This window comes from Gopherus evgoodei, chromosome 17 (genome assembly GCF_007399415.2).
Source record: "Gopherus evgoodei ecotype Sinaloan lineage chromosome 17, rGopEvg1_v1.p, whole genome shotgun sequence".
Taxonomy (NCBI): Eukaryota; Metazoa; Chordata; order Testudines; family Testudinidae; genus Gopherus; species Gopherus evgoodei.
This window is the reverse complement of record NC_044338.1, coordinates 6,675,214-6,695,700: the sequence shown is the minus strand read 5'-3', so window position 1 is coordinate 6,695,700 and position 20,487 is coordinate 6,675,214. Positions and strand designations below refer to the sequence as shown.

The window sequence follows — 20,487 nt, the reverse complement described above, 5'->3', positions numbered from 1 at the left end:
TCCTTGTGCAAAGATTTAGTTTTCATATTCAATGAACTGTTAAAAAAGAAAAATCAGTTACAGTGCAGAGTGGGCATAATTTTCACACCTATGCTTTTTAGGTCACGTGTATTTGTTCATATGTAGGATTATTCTTTATGCTGTGTCCTATTAAATTACAGTGTAAGATGTAGATACATACTAACATCAGAGATTGCAAAGCATTGTCTAGATTCTGTTGACAAGAGACTCAGAGGTGAAAACTATTATTTGATGGTAGCTGAGAGTGCTGCCTACTGTCTCTTTGTAAGACTTTTTAAAAAAGAATCTTAATACCTAATTAATAGCGTGAGGATTGCTCATCTAAGGTAAACCTGAATACATTGCCCATTTGCTGTATTTGCATGTACACCCTTACACATCAGGAGATAAAGATTCCTACTGCATCTCTGTTTAACTCTCTATAATCACCCTACATTATGGATTCAGACTAAAGACATGCGAATTATTTGAAGATGTATTGTTAGCAGAAATTAGCACTTCTTCTCTCTCAAGAACAATCTTCTCTTTTAAGCTTGCACATCTTTAAGTTGAAGGAAAAAAATGAAGGAAAAAGAAAACCTTCTAGGTTGAAGGTAACAGTAAATATCCCTAACTTTTCTTTTTGGGCTACTTTCACCTTTGACTCTGACTTTCTTTTAACTCAGGACATTTTAAAACAACAAGGTAACGTTGTTGTGAACGTAAACTAAATCTGAAATATTTTTATATTATTTTCAGCTAAAATTTTGTCAAAAAGAATTTGTCCTAGAGATGACCTTCATCATTCTGTGGAATTCCGCCCCCCCCCCCCAAAAAAAAAAGTTTTCTGTTGAAGAAAATAGCATAGAGGTCTGAATAAAGTGCAGAATATACATTTCAGCCCCTATGCGGTGACAAGTCTGTGCTGTCTTGTTTGAGTTACAGGATTCATGCTGGAGCACATGTGGATCCATTTACCTTGAAAGAGATTTTTTTTTCCTTCTAGCTGTCTCTGGAGTTCCCTGTGCATGACTCTTTCTTTCTCTTCCTTGAAGTTGTTCTAAGAACCATAATTGTTTTAAAGATGGGATCATATCCATTTTTGGCCACTTTGTTCCCCCTTGTGTTCTTATTTTTCTCTATTCATGCAGCTGGCCAAAATACTACAGAGAAGTGGCTGTCCCTTTGGGATCTGAAATGCCTTCTTAGTGCTCACTAAGGGATGCAGTTCCAGGACAAAAGTCACAAGGCAGCTTTCCATATTCACTTTTCTGTCCTCTCTCCCATTTCAACATCATAGTTTGTAACCTTTTTATTTTTTTTTCTGTTGACCCAATAATTCTGGGGTTCTCTGTTCTCCCCTGCCACCCCCCTTGTTTCAGATCTCTTTCAGTTTAGATGCTTCCTGCATCCAGCCAAGTACACCCCTATGTCTTGTTTGTCCTGCAGGTATAATAAAAGGGTTTATGCCTTATTGGCATCTGTGTAACTTACCTGCATACTCGTGGCAGTAGCCTCCTGGTAGCCTTGCCCTTCCTTTTTCCTAGAGTAAATTTAATAAAGTAGGTTATTTTCATCTTGTAAAAAATACAATATGCCGCACTTGTATGATTTTTTCCCCCTTGTGACTGCAGTAAACATGCCCCCTTGTGGCTATAGAAGAAATAGTTAAGAAATATTAAGCCACTAGTTTTAGTGACAAGTCCTTTTTCCATTTGCAGATGAGCCCGAACGAGCTATATGGTTTCTGTACAAATCCTTGTTAGAGTATCCTTTGCTTCCATTGATAGGCCAAAAATCTATGAGATACAAGTTTAATTAAAAAGTTATTGTGGGATAAATGAAATTGGGGTTGTCTTTTTCTTTTCATTGTGACTTGTTAAAGTAGACCCCTCCAAAAAAATAATTAAAACTTGTTAATTTAATACAAAAACATGTTACAGAAATGTAAGGAAAAGGTTTTATTTGAGCATTTCTTCTGTAGCAAATTTTGCTTTGAGAGAGATAGGAGACTGGACTGGACTGAGGTCTGAGTACATTATAAACTAACATTTAAAAACAAACAAAAAAACTACTTTCCTGGCTACAGGTGGGATGCAAGCAGATTCCAAAATGTGATCCAAAAATAGAACAATAACCAGGTAAGGGGGAATACACTGCTTAATACTTTTAAAAATGAACTGAATTAGGCCCAGACATCACACAGTGCACCAAAAGAGTTGGTATTTTAGGGCTAAATGTTTACTCAATAGAGATGTAATGTCTTTTGTGAAGTCTGCCTGAAATCTTTTTATGTTCATGTAGTCTAAGCACCAGCACTGTGCTTGTTGCGGGGAGGGATAGCTCAGTGGTGCTAAACCCAGGGTTGTGAGTTCAATCCTTGAGGGGGACATTTAGGGATCTGGGGCAAAAAAACCCCCAGAAAACTGTTAGGGACAGTACTTGGTCCTGCTGGTGAAGGTAGGGGACTGGACTTCGATGACCTTTCAAGGTCCCTTCCAGTTCTATCTATCTATAGTTGTGTAGACATGCATACCAGCTCAGCTTCTGCTCTGGAAACTTACTCTAGAAAGTTTATTCTAGTGTCAGATGATTTGATCTGCTGGGAGATGTAGAAGGAGTGGTCACCTTTCCCCAAAATACAAAAAATCCTTGGTCATAAGACTGTAGAGTGACAGGATTTTTAACAAATCGTGTAACATGTGGCATCACGTTTTTAATTAAGAACAGATAGTGTGGTCTTGTGAATGGAGTCTGGGAGCATGCAGCTCCTGATTTCTGACACTGGCTCTGCTCCTAGCGTGGCTGTGGGCAAGTCATATTGCCTTGTTTCCTCAATTTCCCCATCTATAAAAGGAGGTACCTGCTTACACGGTGAATTTGAATGGCCACCTTCAGAGGAATAATGTTAGGGAAAATGGTTTCAAACCATCTGTGATAAAGAATTCCTTTTGGCAAAATGCGCATGCTTAGTAAAACACGCCTTGGAGAGCAGTTCGATGAGCTTTGGAAATACTGTTTTCTAGACCAACTTTCCATCTGCTGTTGCTACTACTAGATTCATTTTTCTTTTCTTGATTTATCTAGACAAGCAGGTGAATAGTACTTCATAGCTTTTGGTTAGCGACAGATACACAGATTTAAAGGCCAGAAGAGGCCTGCTAGAATCATCCTGCATAACATGGCCTGTAGAATTTCACCAAATGATTTCTGCATACAACCTCTGTTTTAGCTAGAGATAGCCAATCTTGCTATAGGAAGGACTGATGGTATTGGAGAGTTTTCTGTAGGCGCTAGGAAGGATGGGCTTATTATGATTAAGGAACTGGACTGGGACTGTAGTGATCTGAGTTCAGTTCCTGGTGTGCTCTCTCAGGCTTCCCATGTCTCCTTGGCAAGTCCCTTAATTCTTTTATGTCTCAGTTCCCTGTCTATAAATTGGGAATGACAATAGTCATACTTCTTTTGTCGTGTCACTTTATATTGTGAGTTCTTCGTACTGTGTGTTTGATGCAATGCTTAGCACAATGGATCGCTGTCAGTTGGGCCTCTAGGTGCTGCTGTAAGGCACATAATAATTGCAGCAATGGGGCTTGCTTCATTCCAACTGACAATGCCAAATTCCCTCCTCCAGCTTCAATTTCAACTTGAACGTAGCCCTCTGAATTATTAACGTTCAGCCTTTCACAGTGAAGCTTACAGGATGCCAAGCACCTTTAGTTCCCACTGGAGCCAAAAGAAGCTGAGAGGGCTCAGCACCAGCACATGATTGGGTCCAAAATGAGTTGTCCAGGAGGAATATTATCAAGTGATGAACCCCGTGTACTGTCTTGTCTTCTGGATTATGGGTCTTGATGTGCTTCTGTGCTGTCTGCTTATTCCATTCTTGGGAGTCAGTTAGCTCTTGACCCAAGACACTGTGGTGATGTCATGCTCAGGAGACCACATCAATTGTTTTGAAAGCAGGATCATTTATTGTTTATCGTTACTCTGCTGTTTTTCAGAAAGGGCAGCATATGGAGTTGGGCACGTGGGTGTGACATGCAAGCACTCATGTGCACTGAAATTTAGATGATTGGTGTAGTATCAGGGTGTGTAACTTAGGACGGTCCATTTTAATTTTAAATATAACACATCTTCTCTGTATGAAAGAATATCTTATGTGGTATATGGTGAGCATAATGCCCATTCTGTTTGTACATAATGGGGAGATTAAATCCTCAAAAGGCACAAGGAATAAAGAAATTCATGTTTCTGAAAAAGAAGAATTGATAAGAGACAAATCTGTGTGCCTGAAAAGGGAAGAGAAAATTGAATTAATTTATACAGTTATTCTGTTGTATTGAACTGAAGCATTTTATGTGACTATGGATCATGCTTTGGCAATCATATAAGTGGTACAGCTGTGAAAAGGAAGTTTTTGGGAGAAAAAGCTACCTTGAGCAAGTTTTTTGCTTTAGAGCCTCTAGAACAGGGGTTCTCAAACTTCATTGCACCATGACCCCTTCTGACAACAAAAATTACTACATGACCCGACAAGGGGGGACTGATGCCTGAGCCCATCCGAGCCCCACTGCCCAAGCCAAAGATCAAGGACTTCAGCCCCAGGTTGGTGGCCTGTAACCTGAGCACCATCACCCAAGGCTGACACATTTGGGCTTCTGCTTCTGCTTCAGCCCCGGGCCCCAGCAAGTCTAACGCCAGCCCTGTGCCAGTCCTGAACCACAGTTTGAGAACCGCTGCTCTAGAGCAAGAGGATCCTTCGGGGTGTGCGGCAGGAGGAGCGCTGCCCCCCCCCCCCCCGGCAGTTTGGCTGGGAGTCTCAGCGGCGCTTTTTTTTTTTTTTGCTTCGACAGTTCGGCTGAGAGCAGGGGGGTGCATGCTCAAAATTTTTTTACCGATGGGGTGTGTGATCAAAAAAGTTTGGAGACCACTGCGCTAGAGTACTGTTAACCTGTCCTAATGTTTTCTTCACCTTAAGTCCCAGCCTTTCCCCCACTTACAGGTTTCTAATAATCAAAATGAAACCTGCATATTAAACTGTGGAAAACTGAAAAGCTTCTCTAGCCATTAGAATGGGCAGAGATGCACACTCATTTTCATTGGCCAACCAAGTCATTAAAGTGGGGGTCCCTCCTCCTCCTCTCCATTAGTATTAATCCTTCTTTTTTGCTTTTGCCCTCAGCTGTAAGAAAAAGAAAGTTTGTCATAAAATTATTTCCCCGCCGTGCAGAAGGTAATGAATGTGATATGCTCTCTGCACATGCACAATGAAATAAAAAAAATCCCAATTACCCATTGGTAAGTACACAATGCAACCACTGTGGCTGCTCCTCCCTCTAGGAACTTCAAGGACATGCCGGTTGGAGCCGGGTAGGGAGCCTGCCAGCCCCACCAACCCTCCACCCCCTCAGCACCAGCGGGGGTCCTGGGACACACGTTGCTGCTCCCCCCCCCCCAGCACCAGCGGGAATCCCAGGCCCCCCAGCCCAAGTTTTAGTTAGGGGTATACAGTAAATTTGATTTTTTGTTTACTGCCCGTGACCTGTCCGTGACTAAAACGTAGCCTTTTATAGCACCTATAGGGTACAAGTCCTGTAAGGAATACTTCTTCAAAACCACCTAGAAATCTTTGCGGTTTTTTTACACTTCCAGCAAGCTTGCTGTGTGTACCGCCTTACTTCTCCATTCTTTGCCTCTGGCTTGGCTAGTTAATATATTGTAAAAATGTAGCTCTGTAGCAAATTTAAGCTGTCTGAATCCCTGTAAATATTATGCACTTTGTTTATTTATGTAGAGTTAAATCTGCTACACACCTGGCTTTGTATTTTGTGTCTCCTACTTTGAGAACAAGTGTACTGCCATTAATTCACAGGTGCAACTAGACACAACGAGAATAGGAATAACTTTCCATCTGCTGTGTAAACTTAAATACATGGATGCAAGGTCACTGTAGGGGCTAATCACCATACAAAATTGTTTATAACTATGCCTGTTTAGTTAGAGATAAAGAAGCAATACTGACAAAAGCAATAGTGATCTGTCAAGGATCAGTTAAAACAATCAAGCAAAACAGCTGTTCCCATGTTTCAGTCTCATGCCGCCATTGACTTCCATGGCAAGACTTTAATAGGAGGCAGGAACAGATTCTAAAATAGCTATAAAAAGATTATAAGACAAATGAGGAGTTAAGCTCTTATCTGTTGTGGCAGTGGCAGTCAAGATTTGAACAAAAGCTGGTGCTCTATGGAGACTTTTAGTGGCAATTACATACATGCACAGTAATTGGTGCACTGGAGCTCAGCTTGACTGCGACAGTATTTATTTTCATCTTGTTGCCAGCCAGTGAGCTTTGTTGTGCTAGTCTGTTGATGGAGAGAGTGCCTCTATTCAAGTAGGCAAGGCTTTTAATTAGCATTTAGTAGAAACATGTGTATGTTTGCTGCTGCTGTGAAGGTGAATTGGCTCTTTAAGGAGGATGGCCCATCGGTGTTTGCCATAGTGAAGTGGAGTATTTGATTTGAAGTATTCCTTGTTCTGTTTCTGAAAAACCTTTTGTACTGGTTGATAGTGCCGAGCTGAGCGAAAGGAAAAGTTCCTACTCCAGGAAGCAGGGAGACAAAGAGCTTATTTTTATTATTTTAAAGGGGCATGTTGGAGTGGGGAAAGAAGATGTCAGAGTCAGAAAGAACTGTTAAAAGGACACAGACAGTTACACTTTTTGAAGTCTCAAGCTGAAAAACTTGTTTTTAAAATGGAGTTTTTTAGATTCTAAATGCTTTTCCCCTCTGATATTGAATGAATTTCTACTTTAAAGCCACATGTTGCATACAGCAAGAGACCTGCCAGAGTTTGGAAAATGGTAGTAAATATTATATTGGATTCTCTGTTAATTTCAAACCTTCAGTTGCCTTTAAGAAATTATTGACTAGAATCAAGTGGAGGATACTTTTTATAAGAAAACAACTTTTCATTCTGTTTCTACAATTATAGGATGCTACATATAGGGCAGGTAATGTCCAAGAGAAGAAATGTAGGGGTTAGCCTTGTACAGACTATGCTGTCGGGCCTGGAAGGAGAAGGCAGGAAGATGTAGGCATAACAGTATAATGGCGCTCCTTGATTTAAAGGGATCAATTTGGAAAACCACATTTTTGTCTGAAAATTTTACTGGTTTTACAAGTAACATCTAAAATCACTATAACTGAAAGAAATGAATGGGGAAAATGCACTTTTCTCTCTTGCAACAATTTTACTTAGCATATTTGACATATTAGTCAGTTTCATTGTTTCCTATGTATTGAGTCAGTTTTTCCCTTCCTGAAAAGACCCTAACAAACATCAACAGGGAGTAGAGAACCTCTTATAAAACATGGCTTTTAAAATGACGTAAAAAAATCAATCAATCAGAACATACTAAGGAAAGAGTGGACTACCAGAAATGGGCAATTAAAAAACCAACAAAAACTCGTAAGTTGAGTGTCTCACTAAGGGAGTTGCATTGATAGACTTCACAGGCATTTCACTGAAGGTTGGTGTTGAAGACTGCTGTAATAAGGGGACAATGATAACCCTTGACTGACTTTTTAAAAAAACATTTTCCTTGTTTTCCTCCTCTCCAGGTGATCTGTGGAGCTATGATTTCTACAGTGGTGAATTTGTTGTGTCTCCTGAACCAGACACTAGTGTTTATACACTTGATCCCCAAAAGCACAAATACATTATCCTAGGCAGCGATGGACTGTGGAACATGATCCCACCTCAAGATGCAATTTCTATGTGCCAGGATCATGAGGAGAAACAATATTTTATGGTGAGGGCATGCTGATGTTGTCAACTACTTTAAGATAACATGGTAGCTGTTAACTCACTTTTTTGCTGTGTTACTCTATTGCAGTAACATATTCCTTAAAAGCATACGCAGTTGTGGCATCATTGAGTGTTAATACTTAATTATACTGCTACGACATACATGGCGCTATTACAGTGATGGTAAACTTACTGGGATAGCATATGTTTTAGTCATGGGTAATTTCAGTAGAAGTCATGGACAGGTCACAATAAGTAGGTACAAATACAACTTCAGTTGCCTTTTTAAAAAAATAGTTTCCTCCATGTGCCGTCATTATGAACAAAGTTTCACTATAACTGGTGTCTGTCTGCACACTAATTCATTCAAACAATTTTTGACTTCCATTCTGTTTCAGTCTGTTTGCTAGATGCAGGTTTGTCTGAATTCTGATGCTTTAGCGCCGTGATGTAGAGGTAGAGAATTGCAATCTGTGCCATATCATTTCTTCACTTTATGATCACAGTAAAATGGTGACGGGTTTTCTCTGTATTTCCTTTAAACATTAAGGGAGAACACAGACAGTCTTGTGCCAAAATGCTGGTGAACAGAGCACTAGGCCGGTGGAGGCAGCGCATGCTTCGTGCCGATAATACTAGTGCCATTGTAATCTGCATCTCGCCGGTGCTGGACAGTCGGAGCAACTGGGAAAATGAAGAGGAATTGTACCTCAACTTGGCAGAGGGCCCCTGCTACAGCAGTCCTGATATGTGCATGATGACACCCTCCCGCTGCTGTACCCCTCCTATCAAGGTACATTATTTAGAATTCCAAACCATTCCAATTTTAAGAATGAAACCCACAAAGTGTATAGCTCCATCCACCTCCTGCTTCTCACTAAGAGAGGCAGCTTTCTTACGTGACTTAGAAAGATCATACACTTCTCCTTTTACCATATGTTCTTCAGTTGTTTAGTCCTGGGAAAATAAGTCAAGAGTGTAAAGTATGAGTTCTGGACTTGGGGACATTCAAAGTCTCTGCATAATCTTAAAATCTTGACACTTTTTGAATTACCAGTCGAATGCTAACAACTGCAATCTATAATAATAGAATGGTGGTTGGTGTATTTAGTTTTAAAAAGATCAGTATTTAAATTATGTGTACAGCATGCTTCCTGATGAGTAGTTGCATTTCCCCATGCTACATAAACAGAGAAATGATTAGTGGTTGTAAGAGCATTTTCAGGCTGGAAGAGCTTATCTGCATCTATCTGTCAATTTAAATTTTCTTCATTAAAAGAGACAGCCTTATTTTACAGGGATCCTCCTTTGAATTAGAACCTTGTCCATTAACTAGAAGCGAGGTTTTAGGAAGATCTTTACCATTTTGTTGTTAGACTAGGGTATAATTGTGAGTGGATGTATGTTTCAATAATTGCGAATTTCTGCAAACTTGAATAGCTCTAGTGCTTTGAAGTTCTCTAATGTCTTTGAATAGCCATCCTTTAGGCAAAGTAAAATTGAAAATCAAAGATTAGGATGAGAGTACTTAACATTTGGTTGATATAGAGACAGACAGCTAATAAAACAGCAAGTATGTTTTTTTTTTCCATTCACTAGCAGCAGGAGAATGCATGGGAGGGACCCAAAATCCACTGAAAAAGAGTAGCAATCCCAAAGTCTTCTGTGGCGAGAGATTATCTGAACTGTAATTATTCCTGTTTTCAGTCAGTGTTTTCTTGTGTACAGCTTTTTAATTATTTCCTGCCCTTGTCAAGTAAACCTTGGGTCATGTTGATTTGAAAATTGGCATTTAAAATAAGTACTCTAAATATCTTTCTCTTCCCTCCCTCCCCCTCCCCATTTCACTCATGTAAATAAATTCAGTACATTCTGTGTGGTGTAGAAATCTGTGCTCCAATAGTCAGACCAATACCAATACCAAAAGCAATGCAAGCTCTAGGTCAAAACTTCAGAAGAGGAACGCCATTCCTTTCAAACTGCCCTTCTGTTCTCTGCTGGGGCTTCTAGGCTGTTTTTAAGGGACTGCAAAGCCCCTCCTAAAAATCCTCTTGCTGTCTTGGAGTATGCAGCATGTGTTAGAACATTTGCCTTGAATATGAGTCTTTCATCTGGAAGGTAAGTGCTAAACTGTTACTTTTAACAGTTCAAAGTGATATTTAGCACTGAGATGAAGGTAACTTTTTATTTTGTTTCAGGGATAGTCTATATAGGGAAAATAACTGGAATGGGTACAGCAGAATAAGCTATATTGCTATAGCTATTCCAGAATAGCTCCCCATGTGGTCAGAACACACTGTTCTGGAATAAAAGTGACTTTATTCCAGAATAATTACTCCACTTTGTGTGTGAAGTAATTATTCTGGAATAAAATTCACTTTTATTCCAGAACAGTGTGTCCACACAGGGGGCTATTGCAGAATAGACTTATTATTCTGTGCCATTCTGGTCAATTTACCCATTTATACAAGACCTTTATTTCCTCTTTTTCTTAGCAAGGCCCTGATGGTAAAATTCAGTTGGCCACAGGTATAGAATGGTTACCATTAAATCTGCTGGCTCCATTTTTAGTACACTTTTTTCCTCTTGCCCTACTTTACAATTTTATTTTCTAATTTTAAAAATATTTATTTTATTTAGGATAATTCATTCCTATCTCACTTAATTTCTTTTAAAACTGAAATGAATACACAGATAACACAAATACATTTTTAGCGTTAGTATAGGTTGCTGTTTTAGTAACAAATACCATCTATTCTCACAGAATCCGTATAGAAGTGGAAAGAAAGGAAAAAGTGGAAGCAGGAAGTGGAAAAAGAGAGAGAGGAAACAGGGCAACTGTTCTATCAGAATAATATTGAAACATTTAAGGAAAAACAAACCTCTCTAGACAGACTAGAATAAATGGAATAACTCTGCATCTGTGTCCCTTTGTGTATTTTTGTGAAAGCCCAAAAAGGAGCTTCCCTATGTGTTCAGGTCATTATTCTGGTTTGACTAGTAAGTAGCTATTTTGCAATGGGCAGGGGAGCAGCTTTTCATTTCAGTGAGACACAGTAATGATGAGAAGAGCAGATTTCCACACTCAGGTTAATGTAATGGTTGGCCAACAGAGTTTTCTATTTAAATAGCAAACTGCTTCTAAATAAATCTTCTGGGTAAAATTCAAGTGCAGGAAGCACTTCTGATTCATTTTCTTTCTATGAAATTCAAATTACATTAAACCTAAAATTAACTAGCATGGGAACCAGAGCGTGGGTAAATGAACACTGCATTGTGCCTTGCTTCAGTGATCAACAGCAGCCTTTTAAAAAGAAACCAATTCAGTTTTGGAGGGAGGATTAAAATAGCCTATGAGGGACAGAATTTTCCCTACTGGTTCAAACCGTAAAAGTTGGACTTGTGCCTTCTGCAGTGACTAATACATGATCTTCCAGAAGCATGCAACCCCCACTGCCCAAACCATACATAATCCACCCAGTTATATAATGCTGTACATGAGGAGCAGGGAAGAAAATTGCTTCCTGATCCCTGTGGTGATCATACTCTGGCCTTTTAAAAAAATCCATTATTTGACTCTGACAGTGAATTCTACCGGTATGCAGAGTATTTTATACACTATGGTATATAAAGTATTTTATTTGGTATATACATTTACTTGCTCTTCACTTAAAGTGACTGAGTTGTTCTTGTATTATGAGACAATGAGAAACGTAGTGGTTTTTACTATGTCCTCCAAAATTTTAAATCTCAGATATTCAGTCTTAAATGGAAGTCATTTGTATAGATTCACAACCAATATTTTGGCATGCCAAGAAGTGGACAAATCCCTTTTTTCTAAGACTTATTTTTTCAAATCTGTGTCCAGTCGCTTTTAAAAAGTGTGCTGATGGCCTAACCTTTGCAGAAGTGTACATAACTCCAGTAGTGTTGAACTTTTGACTGTATTTACTAATTCCTCCCATCAGAGTAAACGTTGCACTTTCACAATAGCCACAGAATTGTTTCCAAATATTTTTTCTTCTGAGAAATGTCTGTGGGGAAATATTAGGGAGACAGCCATAGATTACACAATTTAGGGGGGTTAAAAATTGGAGCCTTGCTCCTGCATGGTAACGTAAGATTAGGGCAGGCCAAATTCTTCCTGCAATGCAGCTTATTTGTAAGAAATCATGGTACAAGAATGAACCTGGGGAGGGGAGGATCCTAGATGTGAATATCCATGTGTGAAATGAATCTAGTGGTGGTCATATTATTGTCCTGAAATTCACTTATCCCACATGAGAAAGTGAGACGTCACACGAGGAATTCAGGTCTGCTTACTCTTGTAGAGCTTATTTCTGTCTCTTCTAAGTAAGAGTTCCTTTATGTAAAGAAGCTGGCATTTTCATGTATGGAGAGAGACTACAAGTATTTAGTTTCCCATCTGAAAAACATCTGTCTTTGCGCCTGTTAATAACCATACCAGAAAGATGATCAGTATCACAATATCTAAAACCAGAGGGAAGTAGCTGATCTGAATTAGCCAGATAGTTAATGTTTTCATGGATTGCAGTTGCCTTCTTCCCAGCTTGAGATCCATCATCAAAACTGTGCATGCCATGGGTGTTAGATGTCAGCCAATGGCAAGAGGTTACTGATGATGGTTCCTTTTATTTACATTTTAGTCCTGGGGATTATGTCTTGGGGGGGTGGGGGTGGGGAGTGGCTTGGCCTTTAAAGATTTGTCTATGCTGGCAACTGAACAACAAACCTTTTGTCGTTCAGAATACACTACTGAAAGACAAAAGTTTTGTAACAAAAAGTGCATGTGTGAACAGTGCTTTGTTGGCAGGAGCACTCTCCTGCCGACAAAGCTACTGCCGCTCATCGGGTGTGGAAGTTTTTTGTTGGCGGGAGAGCTTTCTCTTGCCAAAAAACAGCTGCTACACTGCGTGCCTTTTAGCGGCACAGCTGTAGCAGCACAGCCATGTCGCTAAAAGGTGCATAGTGCAGACAAAGCGTAAGAGTGGAGAGTATTGATAAGAACAAATACCTCTGTCTGTTATCTTCAAAGAACTAAAGACGCATTTGTAACCTTGAGTCTTAACAATTTCAAGTTTCCTAAGTGTGGTTATCTCTGAAATAAAATGGAGGCCAAAACCAAGTTCCTGAATTAATAAATAAGAGTATCCCCTTGTTTCTGAGTCAGACCTTTTTGGTGCCAATTGTTACTGATTTGTCCTTGAGATATTCCTAAGGTTTAAAAAAAAGAACTCTCAACAATTTCCTATTGCTGTCAGCAGCTGATTGCCCAGGAATTAATTTTAACTGGTCCACACCCTCTGTTCTTTTTTTTTTCCTCTTTCATTACACCAGTCCAACCTAAATTTCCTTGTATTCCCTCTCCTAATTTTTTCCATTTTAGTGCCCCCAAATCATTGTGTTACTGCAGCTATCCATATTGAGCAAGGCTATTGGTGATGAGAGCCATAGTGTGAGGATCTTGCATAGCAAAACATGCCAGATTAAAAGTTTAACAAAGAGCCAGTCTCAAAAGTATAATTGAGCCTGCTAGGCAACAGTTCACAGAGCACCTCCATGTAAACTACACGGGTTTTTGGTTGTCACTAGAACTAAGTGAAAGAATAACTTCTAAAGTACTGTCCATAAATATCTGTCATCAAATCTATTGACAGCATCTCAAAAGTTTGAATTTTTCTTTTTTTGTTTGTTTTTGTGCAATAACTATCTAAATTTGGTTTACATTGGGTCACCAACGATAAAATAATCTTTCAGTAATGTCCAGATTTCTCACTGGAAAAAAAATCCCTTTGATACTCCAGACTGTCTTTTGAAGTGTGTGTGGGTTGTTTTTTTAAAGCTTAGAGTCCAGTTTTTCAGATGTGTTGAGTAACTACAGGCCCCTTTGACTTCAGATTGGGCTCTGGTTGCTCAAGGTCTGATTTCAAAAATACTTAGATTTTGAGATCTCTTGCATTATTTCAATGCGTTCAGTTTCAGTTGCACTAACTGCAGGTGCATTTAGTCTGCAGTATAATACAGTTTCTGGAATAAGATAGGCATTGGGTTATTGTCCTTACATCGGTAATACATAAAATGATGTGGCCTTGAAAAAATGCTTTGAAGGTCTCTCATTGAATAAACAGGAATTTCTCCACAATTTGAATCTTTCAATAATTTGTCAACATTTACATGTAAAGGGCACTACATAAATAGTGGTTTTTACACCCCTTCTGTGACATAGTGAAGTCTTCTTTATTTTCCTGAAGGTGAATTTGAGATAGAAATGACTTACCGAAGGCCACAGAGCGCAATGAAGGCAGGATTAGAAATAGGAAATTCCTGACTTCCAGTGCATTATACCACATGATCGCTCTTCAAATTACAGAATAATTTTGCTCTGCAGAAAACAGCCAAATTTACTTTGCTGAATAAAGAGCATTTTAAAAGGCCAAGGCCTAATTTTTATTCAGTCTTTCTCCAGTTGTAAGGAATAAGTGTGTTACTTAGCTAGAAGGATTGGAAGCAACAAACAAATGCAGAGGTTAGTATAGTATTGTCCAGGGGAGGCCCTTATTTCATCTTCTTGTAAACCATTAGAATTCCTCCAGCAACAGAGCATTGCTTCAGGCACCTGATATCTTGTTCAGCAGTAACTAAAAAGTCTGAACGTAATCCAGGCCAGGAGAAAGAGCCTGTTCTTTTGCTGTTTGTCCTAATAATACTTGGCCATTCAATTACATTTTTAATCTTCAAAGCACTTTGCAAACAATCTCACAAAACATCGGAAAGAGAGCAGTAGCATCTTCATTTTGCAGAGGATACTGATGAAGACTGGGAGTGCACAGCATTCACTGCAGACATCCTTTTCAGTGTTGGTATTCCAAAGTAATGAAAGATGCAAGTAGGTCCCATAGTTCGGTGACTTACTTATTAACTTTACGCCAGTGAGAATGAAAACACACATGCTAACTAAGGCGAGACAGGTCTCTGAAAGATCTAATGGCAGACGTATTTTCATAGACTTACTGATGGAAATTATTTGTGTAAGGTTGGAGGGCTGAAACAGGCAAGTTTAGATCCAGAGCCTAAACTCCACTGTGAAAATGTTCAGGTGTGTTTTGCATCTGGATCTGGAGTTAGACCCGTCTCCAAGAAGCTTTAGTATCTGCTGTCATGTATAGTATCTTTCGCCCACATACTTTAGCCATGGTCAATGGTAACACAAGTGGAATAATGATATTTATGGATAAATAATTCCTTCTTTTTTAATCTCAGCTTCTAGAAGAGGATCTATGGCCACGTCTGAACTCCTCTGAGCCCGTTCCTTCTCTCATGCATAGTAATGCGATCTTGGATAAATATTCCGAGCTGTCCAGTGAGATTGCTAAAAGCAGTATACCGTTGGCGGTAGCATCCTCTAGGGATCTAGACCCGCAGGAGGAGAACTGTAGCAAAACACTAGCTTTGAGGATTCATGAATCTTACAGCAATGGCTTGTCAGTTACCCTCTCCCCTTCCAACTCAGCAAATTCAAGCATGGACCAAAAAAGCTTAAAGATGTCTCCTAGTGGCCAAACAAAATCCCAAGAAGCGGAGAGGACACCTACAGGAAACTTTAAACGGACATTAGAAGAATCTAACTCTGGCCCAGCTTTGAAGAAGCCAAGACGTAGCCTGAGTCGAAACATTAGTGTCCAGCCAGAAAGCCTGTCCGCAACTCCACAGCGCAAAAACTCAAACAAGCTCAGCATGCGGCGAAGCCTGAGGGGACAGAAGAAGCTTGGCAATTCACTGTTCCACCAGACCAGGAAAGCAGTATGCGTTTGCTGAAGGGTGTTTGTGTGAGCACAGTTTGGTCTGATTCGAATTTTGAAGTTGGTGCAGAAATTTGAAACTTTTCCTGTTTATCTTTTTTTAAAGTAGAAAACTTTTTGGTATCGAACAGCTTTATTCTCAGCCTTGTACTGCTTGTATTATAACTGTGAATTTTGTAGATGTGTAGGGTATAAGTTGCTGTAAAATGTGTGTAAATTTGTACTCCTTCATACAAATGTAGTCTTTTTTCCCCCCCTTGTATAATTGTTACAACAGGGCTAAACCTTGTTTAAAAGAAAATGTGTAATCTTTTTTGTTAATTTACTAAAGTCATGAATTTGTATAAGCTTCTTGTGATGAGAATTTCACAACTTTTTAACTGAAGTAAATTATTAAATAGAATGGAAGATATGTATTTTCGTAGTAATATACCTTCAACCCAAAGTGTGTCTTTTAGAGAATACTCTAGGCCTATTTTTTGTTTTTAAATTTTAGATTTCTCTATTCAGAAATGAAATGGAAGCAGAGATGTTGTTACTTTACACACCTCAATATCAATTTATTTTAATTAAAATACTATGCAGTATCTTACTCAGTTGTAATTTTTGTAACCTTAATCGTCAAAGTATTTAGCAAAAAAATTTTTATTTTTTTTTTTAATTTCTGAAAACCCCAACCCATCCTACAAAGCCATTCTCATCCCTTGTAGTAATTTATGGTATTTTTATCCAGGCATTCGGTAACGGTATTCCTTTTAATATATGTGCCCCATAAAGGCATTTTCTGTTATTCCACTAACTGATGGTACTGCTAATTCCTTTCCAATGTAAGTCATCAAATTATTTTATGATTTACAGTTTTCATTGAGTGTGTGGACCACATGTACGTTCACCTAAATAAAACACGTGAAAAGTTGCTCAGGGTACCTCTGTTCTTTAAGTATGCTCGAATTCTTTAAACACTGTGGTTTTGTGTAATGGGCAACTATTAAATGGTTCTCTGTCCTTAAAAAAACCCCGTTTTTATCAAATGGTTCCCAATTCTATGCTTTATTTAAAAAAAAAAAAAGAGGGGGGAGGGGTAGATAGTGTGATGTGCCATGGAGAGGACTTTTGGAATGAGAAATTACAGACTTGGATTACAGAAGTCTACTGCTTCTCTGCACACTTTACCTCCCCCCTGCCTGCCTCCACAAGAAATTTTGATGAGGAAAGATATGCCCACCTGATTTTTTGTAGTCTCTATTCAGTGCTTCAGAGGGAGATAAAGAAACCACAAAGGTTTATGCCAGCATGGTGTTGGGGAAAACTTTCTTGACTGCACACCAATCTGTTCATTCTGTGCATGCTGAGTTTAAAAAACAGACTGATCTAATGCCATTTATAGCTACATACAAACCTTTATAAGTGTCCATAACAGTTGTTATGCAGGATAATTTATAGTAAAACACAAATATATCCTGAAAAGCCATTGGTATCCAAATAACTGTTCTTCCCACCTCACCATCTACTCCCAATCTCTGTAACAGGAATATTGGAGCTCTATCTTCCATCAGCCACTATCAGTTTACTACATGGGGGAAGGAAGATGTCCAACTTCTTTTTTTTTTTTTTTTTTTTGGTAAGCAAAAACTCATTAAATTTGGTCCATGAGTGAAACGTGGCTAAATGAGTTTGAAATGAGATTGCCTTTATTTTTAATTCTGCTGTGGCCAATAAAAATGACTTCAGAGTCCATTACTCTGTCTTGATCTATAAGGATCTTAGCCGCTCAGAGCAAGATGAAGTGTATGTCATCCCGGTGGGCTGCTATTCGACCTGAAGATGTAAGATTTATGCACTTTCATTTTATTCAAATTACGTGCAGTTTTTCAGAAATGAAACCTCAAAAGCAAATTGAACCAGTTAAAACCACTGAACTCGGCTTATTTCTGTGTCTGTGGAAAGTTTCAAAACAGCTCCTTTTTATTTGGATTATTTAAATTCAATTAAGCATTGACCGGTTACATTTAATCTTAAATATTTATGCAGTTTGACTGTTAACATTCTACAGTGTCTTTTGACAGAGCAACTTGACCTGCTTTACAAATTAATCCTCACAACACTGAACGAGGTAATTACTACAGCCTTTTTCAAAACATGGTTAGTATACATATTTTGCTAGCTCCCTGCTCAACATGTTAGTATTAACATGGTACTTTGGGCTAAACTTATTGAGTCACTAACAGTACTGGTAGTGCACAGATTGACTGACTGGATTTCTGGTAATGTGTAACTCCTCAGTAGACAGAATGTTACTGTATTTGCATTTTTCAGTTGGAAGTTAAGATCTGTATTGTTCCTGTAGTACTATATAGAATTTTTAAAGGGACATAGGCAAATACAGTGTTCAATCAACCTGCTTTACTCAAACAGCATATTCTAATGGCGGGCACTTGCCTTGATGACTTAAGTTCCTTCCATCTTTAATTACTATTCTGTGGTAACATATTAAAATTCTGTCCTGCTGTGTCTTTCTAATGCATTTGGAGTTAATTGGTTTGGCCTTTATTTCTCTCAAGGTCTTGGGCTGTGAGCAAGAACTTCTTGGTTTAGAAACCCAGCCTGTAGAGTGTTTTCCCTGAAGGTGTCCATCAAAGCCTGTTTGTCTGTGTTTGAGCAGTCTTTCAATTTGGTCAATATTTTTATGATCACTTGACAGACATTTTTTCACTTTTTTTGGGGGGTGGGGGAGGCATGTTTTTCTGAGCTGGTCACTTCTGTCGTCTATAGTTTCTTTAATCATTGTGCTTGCTTTATCTTTATCCTAATTTACGTTTTGTGGTGCAGAACATTCCAGGTACTGGTTTGGCTATGGACCCAATACACACTATGGCATTTTATACCGAATGTGTTTTGTGTTAGGTGGGTACGTTATGGTCAGACGGCTCCTACATGTGACTTGCTTTTAAATGTGCAAGGAAAAGGCCAGTCTTCTAGAATGACATCAATGGCCAGGATTATATTTTTAGAACCTAATTCTTTAATACTGGAACAATGAAACCACAGGCTAAAATTAGCTCTGCTACCTACATGTTACCATGGCTACAGAAACCTCAAATGGAATCATAGGCTTTCTGAAAATGTATAATTCTCTTTCATCCAATGAATGTAATAACATCTCTTACAGATATAAATAATGTATGGTCTAGGTTGGTCCTTAAAAGAAATTATTTCTCATACTGTGGGATTGTAACTCATGATTAACAGTTTTTAGTAGGGATCATTATTTTTACTGTTGCACAGAAATTCATACACAAAAGAGCAGTTTTTAAACTAGCAATCGAGTAGCTATATTTGACTTAGTGATCTATAATATTATAAGTCTAAAATATTAACTGCTGGCTTTAATTTTGATTCTTGCTTAGTAAACCATTTTTAGTTAAATGAATAACTGCATTTTTCATCTCTAAATTTCAAAGCATTTAATAGTTCCTACTTAGCTGCCTATCTGCTATGGAATTCAAACAACTCTTCACCAGTCTACAGGCTGTTACAGGTTTGTACTGAAAGACTGGTGAAATGTTCAGTCTTTTTTTAAAAGAATGACTTTTTTTCCCCACAAGAAAAACCTGGCTGTAACACATTAAGAATTATGTGAATCTCTATCACAAGTTATATGCAAATACACTGAAGAAAAAAGACTTTGTATACACTGGCATATGTTCACTTTTTTCTGACTATCTATGTTGAAGCAAAATTTGAATATATCATCAAGCACATGCACTCAGGTGTGACCTCTTTTCCCTGATACCCCTTCCCCTCATTCCTTCTGTTTCCCATAGTACTCATCTGGGGCTGCAGGGTTTTCTCCATTTGCAGTGGCAGATGTCATCAGTTTAATGTTTGCTTTCTTAGTTTTGAATAAAATAAGCAATGAGAATTATATGAAGTAGTACAAATAAAACTTTTGCAATTGCAAATGGAGATTCCCCAGAGCAAACATTCCCTACCATTTTTTAAAATGTATTTTGCTTGCTATTGTAAAGTGGCTAGAGCTTACCCTTTTCTCAGCTTTGCCTATTTGATGTCATTTGTCTCTACATAAGTTAATTAGTCAATCAGGATGAGGAAAAAAATAAAATTTACATCTGACTCCCCTCCTTAAGAGGCAGCACTAAATCAGATTAGGCCTGTTGAGTCATAGCCTTCAAACATTTTTCGTTGTGAAACAAAATTATAGTATGTGCAAGGAGGAAGTTATCTGTTTATCAGCTAGTGGTTTTAGGGGGTGTGTGTGTGTGTGTGTAATTCAAGTCACCATTGTGCAGTCTAACCTATTGAACCAAAAAGTCCAGCTCTTTTCTTGTAAGGGCAACTCTCTATTGTGGAACAGCTAATAGATATAGGAACTTAACGTTTGAACATTTCTTCAGGCTGGAAAGGAGTAGTCCTTGTACATTCTAACTCCAAACGTATCTAATACAGGATAGGTTTGTTAGAAGCATTGCCCCATTGTGACCTGAGTGTCTAGTCAACATTTGGGGCTTTGGGGATGTTCTAGCTGGTAACACATTGATGTAATATGGTATTTTCTAGGATGTAATCTTGTTTATTTACAAGACTCTGAGTCTAGGAAGAACCAGCCACAACAGGAACAGTTCATTAGCTTACAGCCCCCAGTCTTGTTAGCCAACTGAACAGACCAAAAAAGTCTCTGCCTAGCTTTTTCTAGGATCACACATGGCACTCACCAGTTAATGCCTGGCTTGCTTGCTTTTCCTCTTCTGCCTTCCTACATGTACCCACACAAACACCACTCAGCAGAAGATCACCATCACCTCAACCCAAACTCTTGGACAAGTTCACAATCCCTTTT

The 20,487-nt window shown here is 38.7% G+C and overlaps 1 protein-coding gene across 2 annotated transcripts in view; it reads left to right on the top strand.

The window, feature by feature from the left end:
- Positions 1 to 16,545, top strand: part of PPM1D (protein phosphatase, Mg2+/Mn2+ dependent 1D) — a 44,967-nt gene extending 28,422 nt beyond the window's left edge. For both annotated transcript variants that reach the window (XM_030537083.1, XM_030537082.1), the window contains 3 exons: positions 7,623 to 7,813; positions 8,360 to 8,602; positions 15,091 to 16,545. In XM_030537083.1, the coding sequence (XP_030392943.1) occupies positions 7,623 to 7,813; positions 8,360 to 8,602; positions 15,091 to 15,645 (989 nt within the window). In that variant the 3' untranslated portion in view covers positions 15,646 to 16,545. The remainder of the gene's footprint in view (positions 1 to 7,622; positions 7,814 to 8,359; positions 8,603 to 15,090) is intronic.
- The last annotated feature ends 3,942 nt before the right edge of the window (positions 16,546 to 20,487 follow it).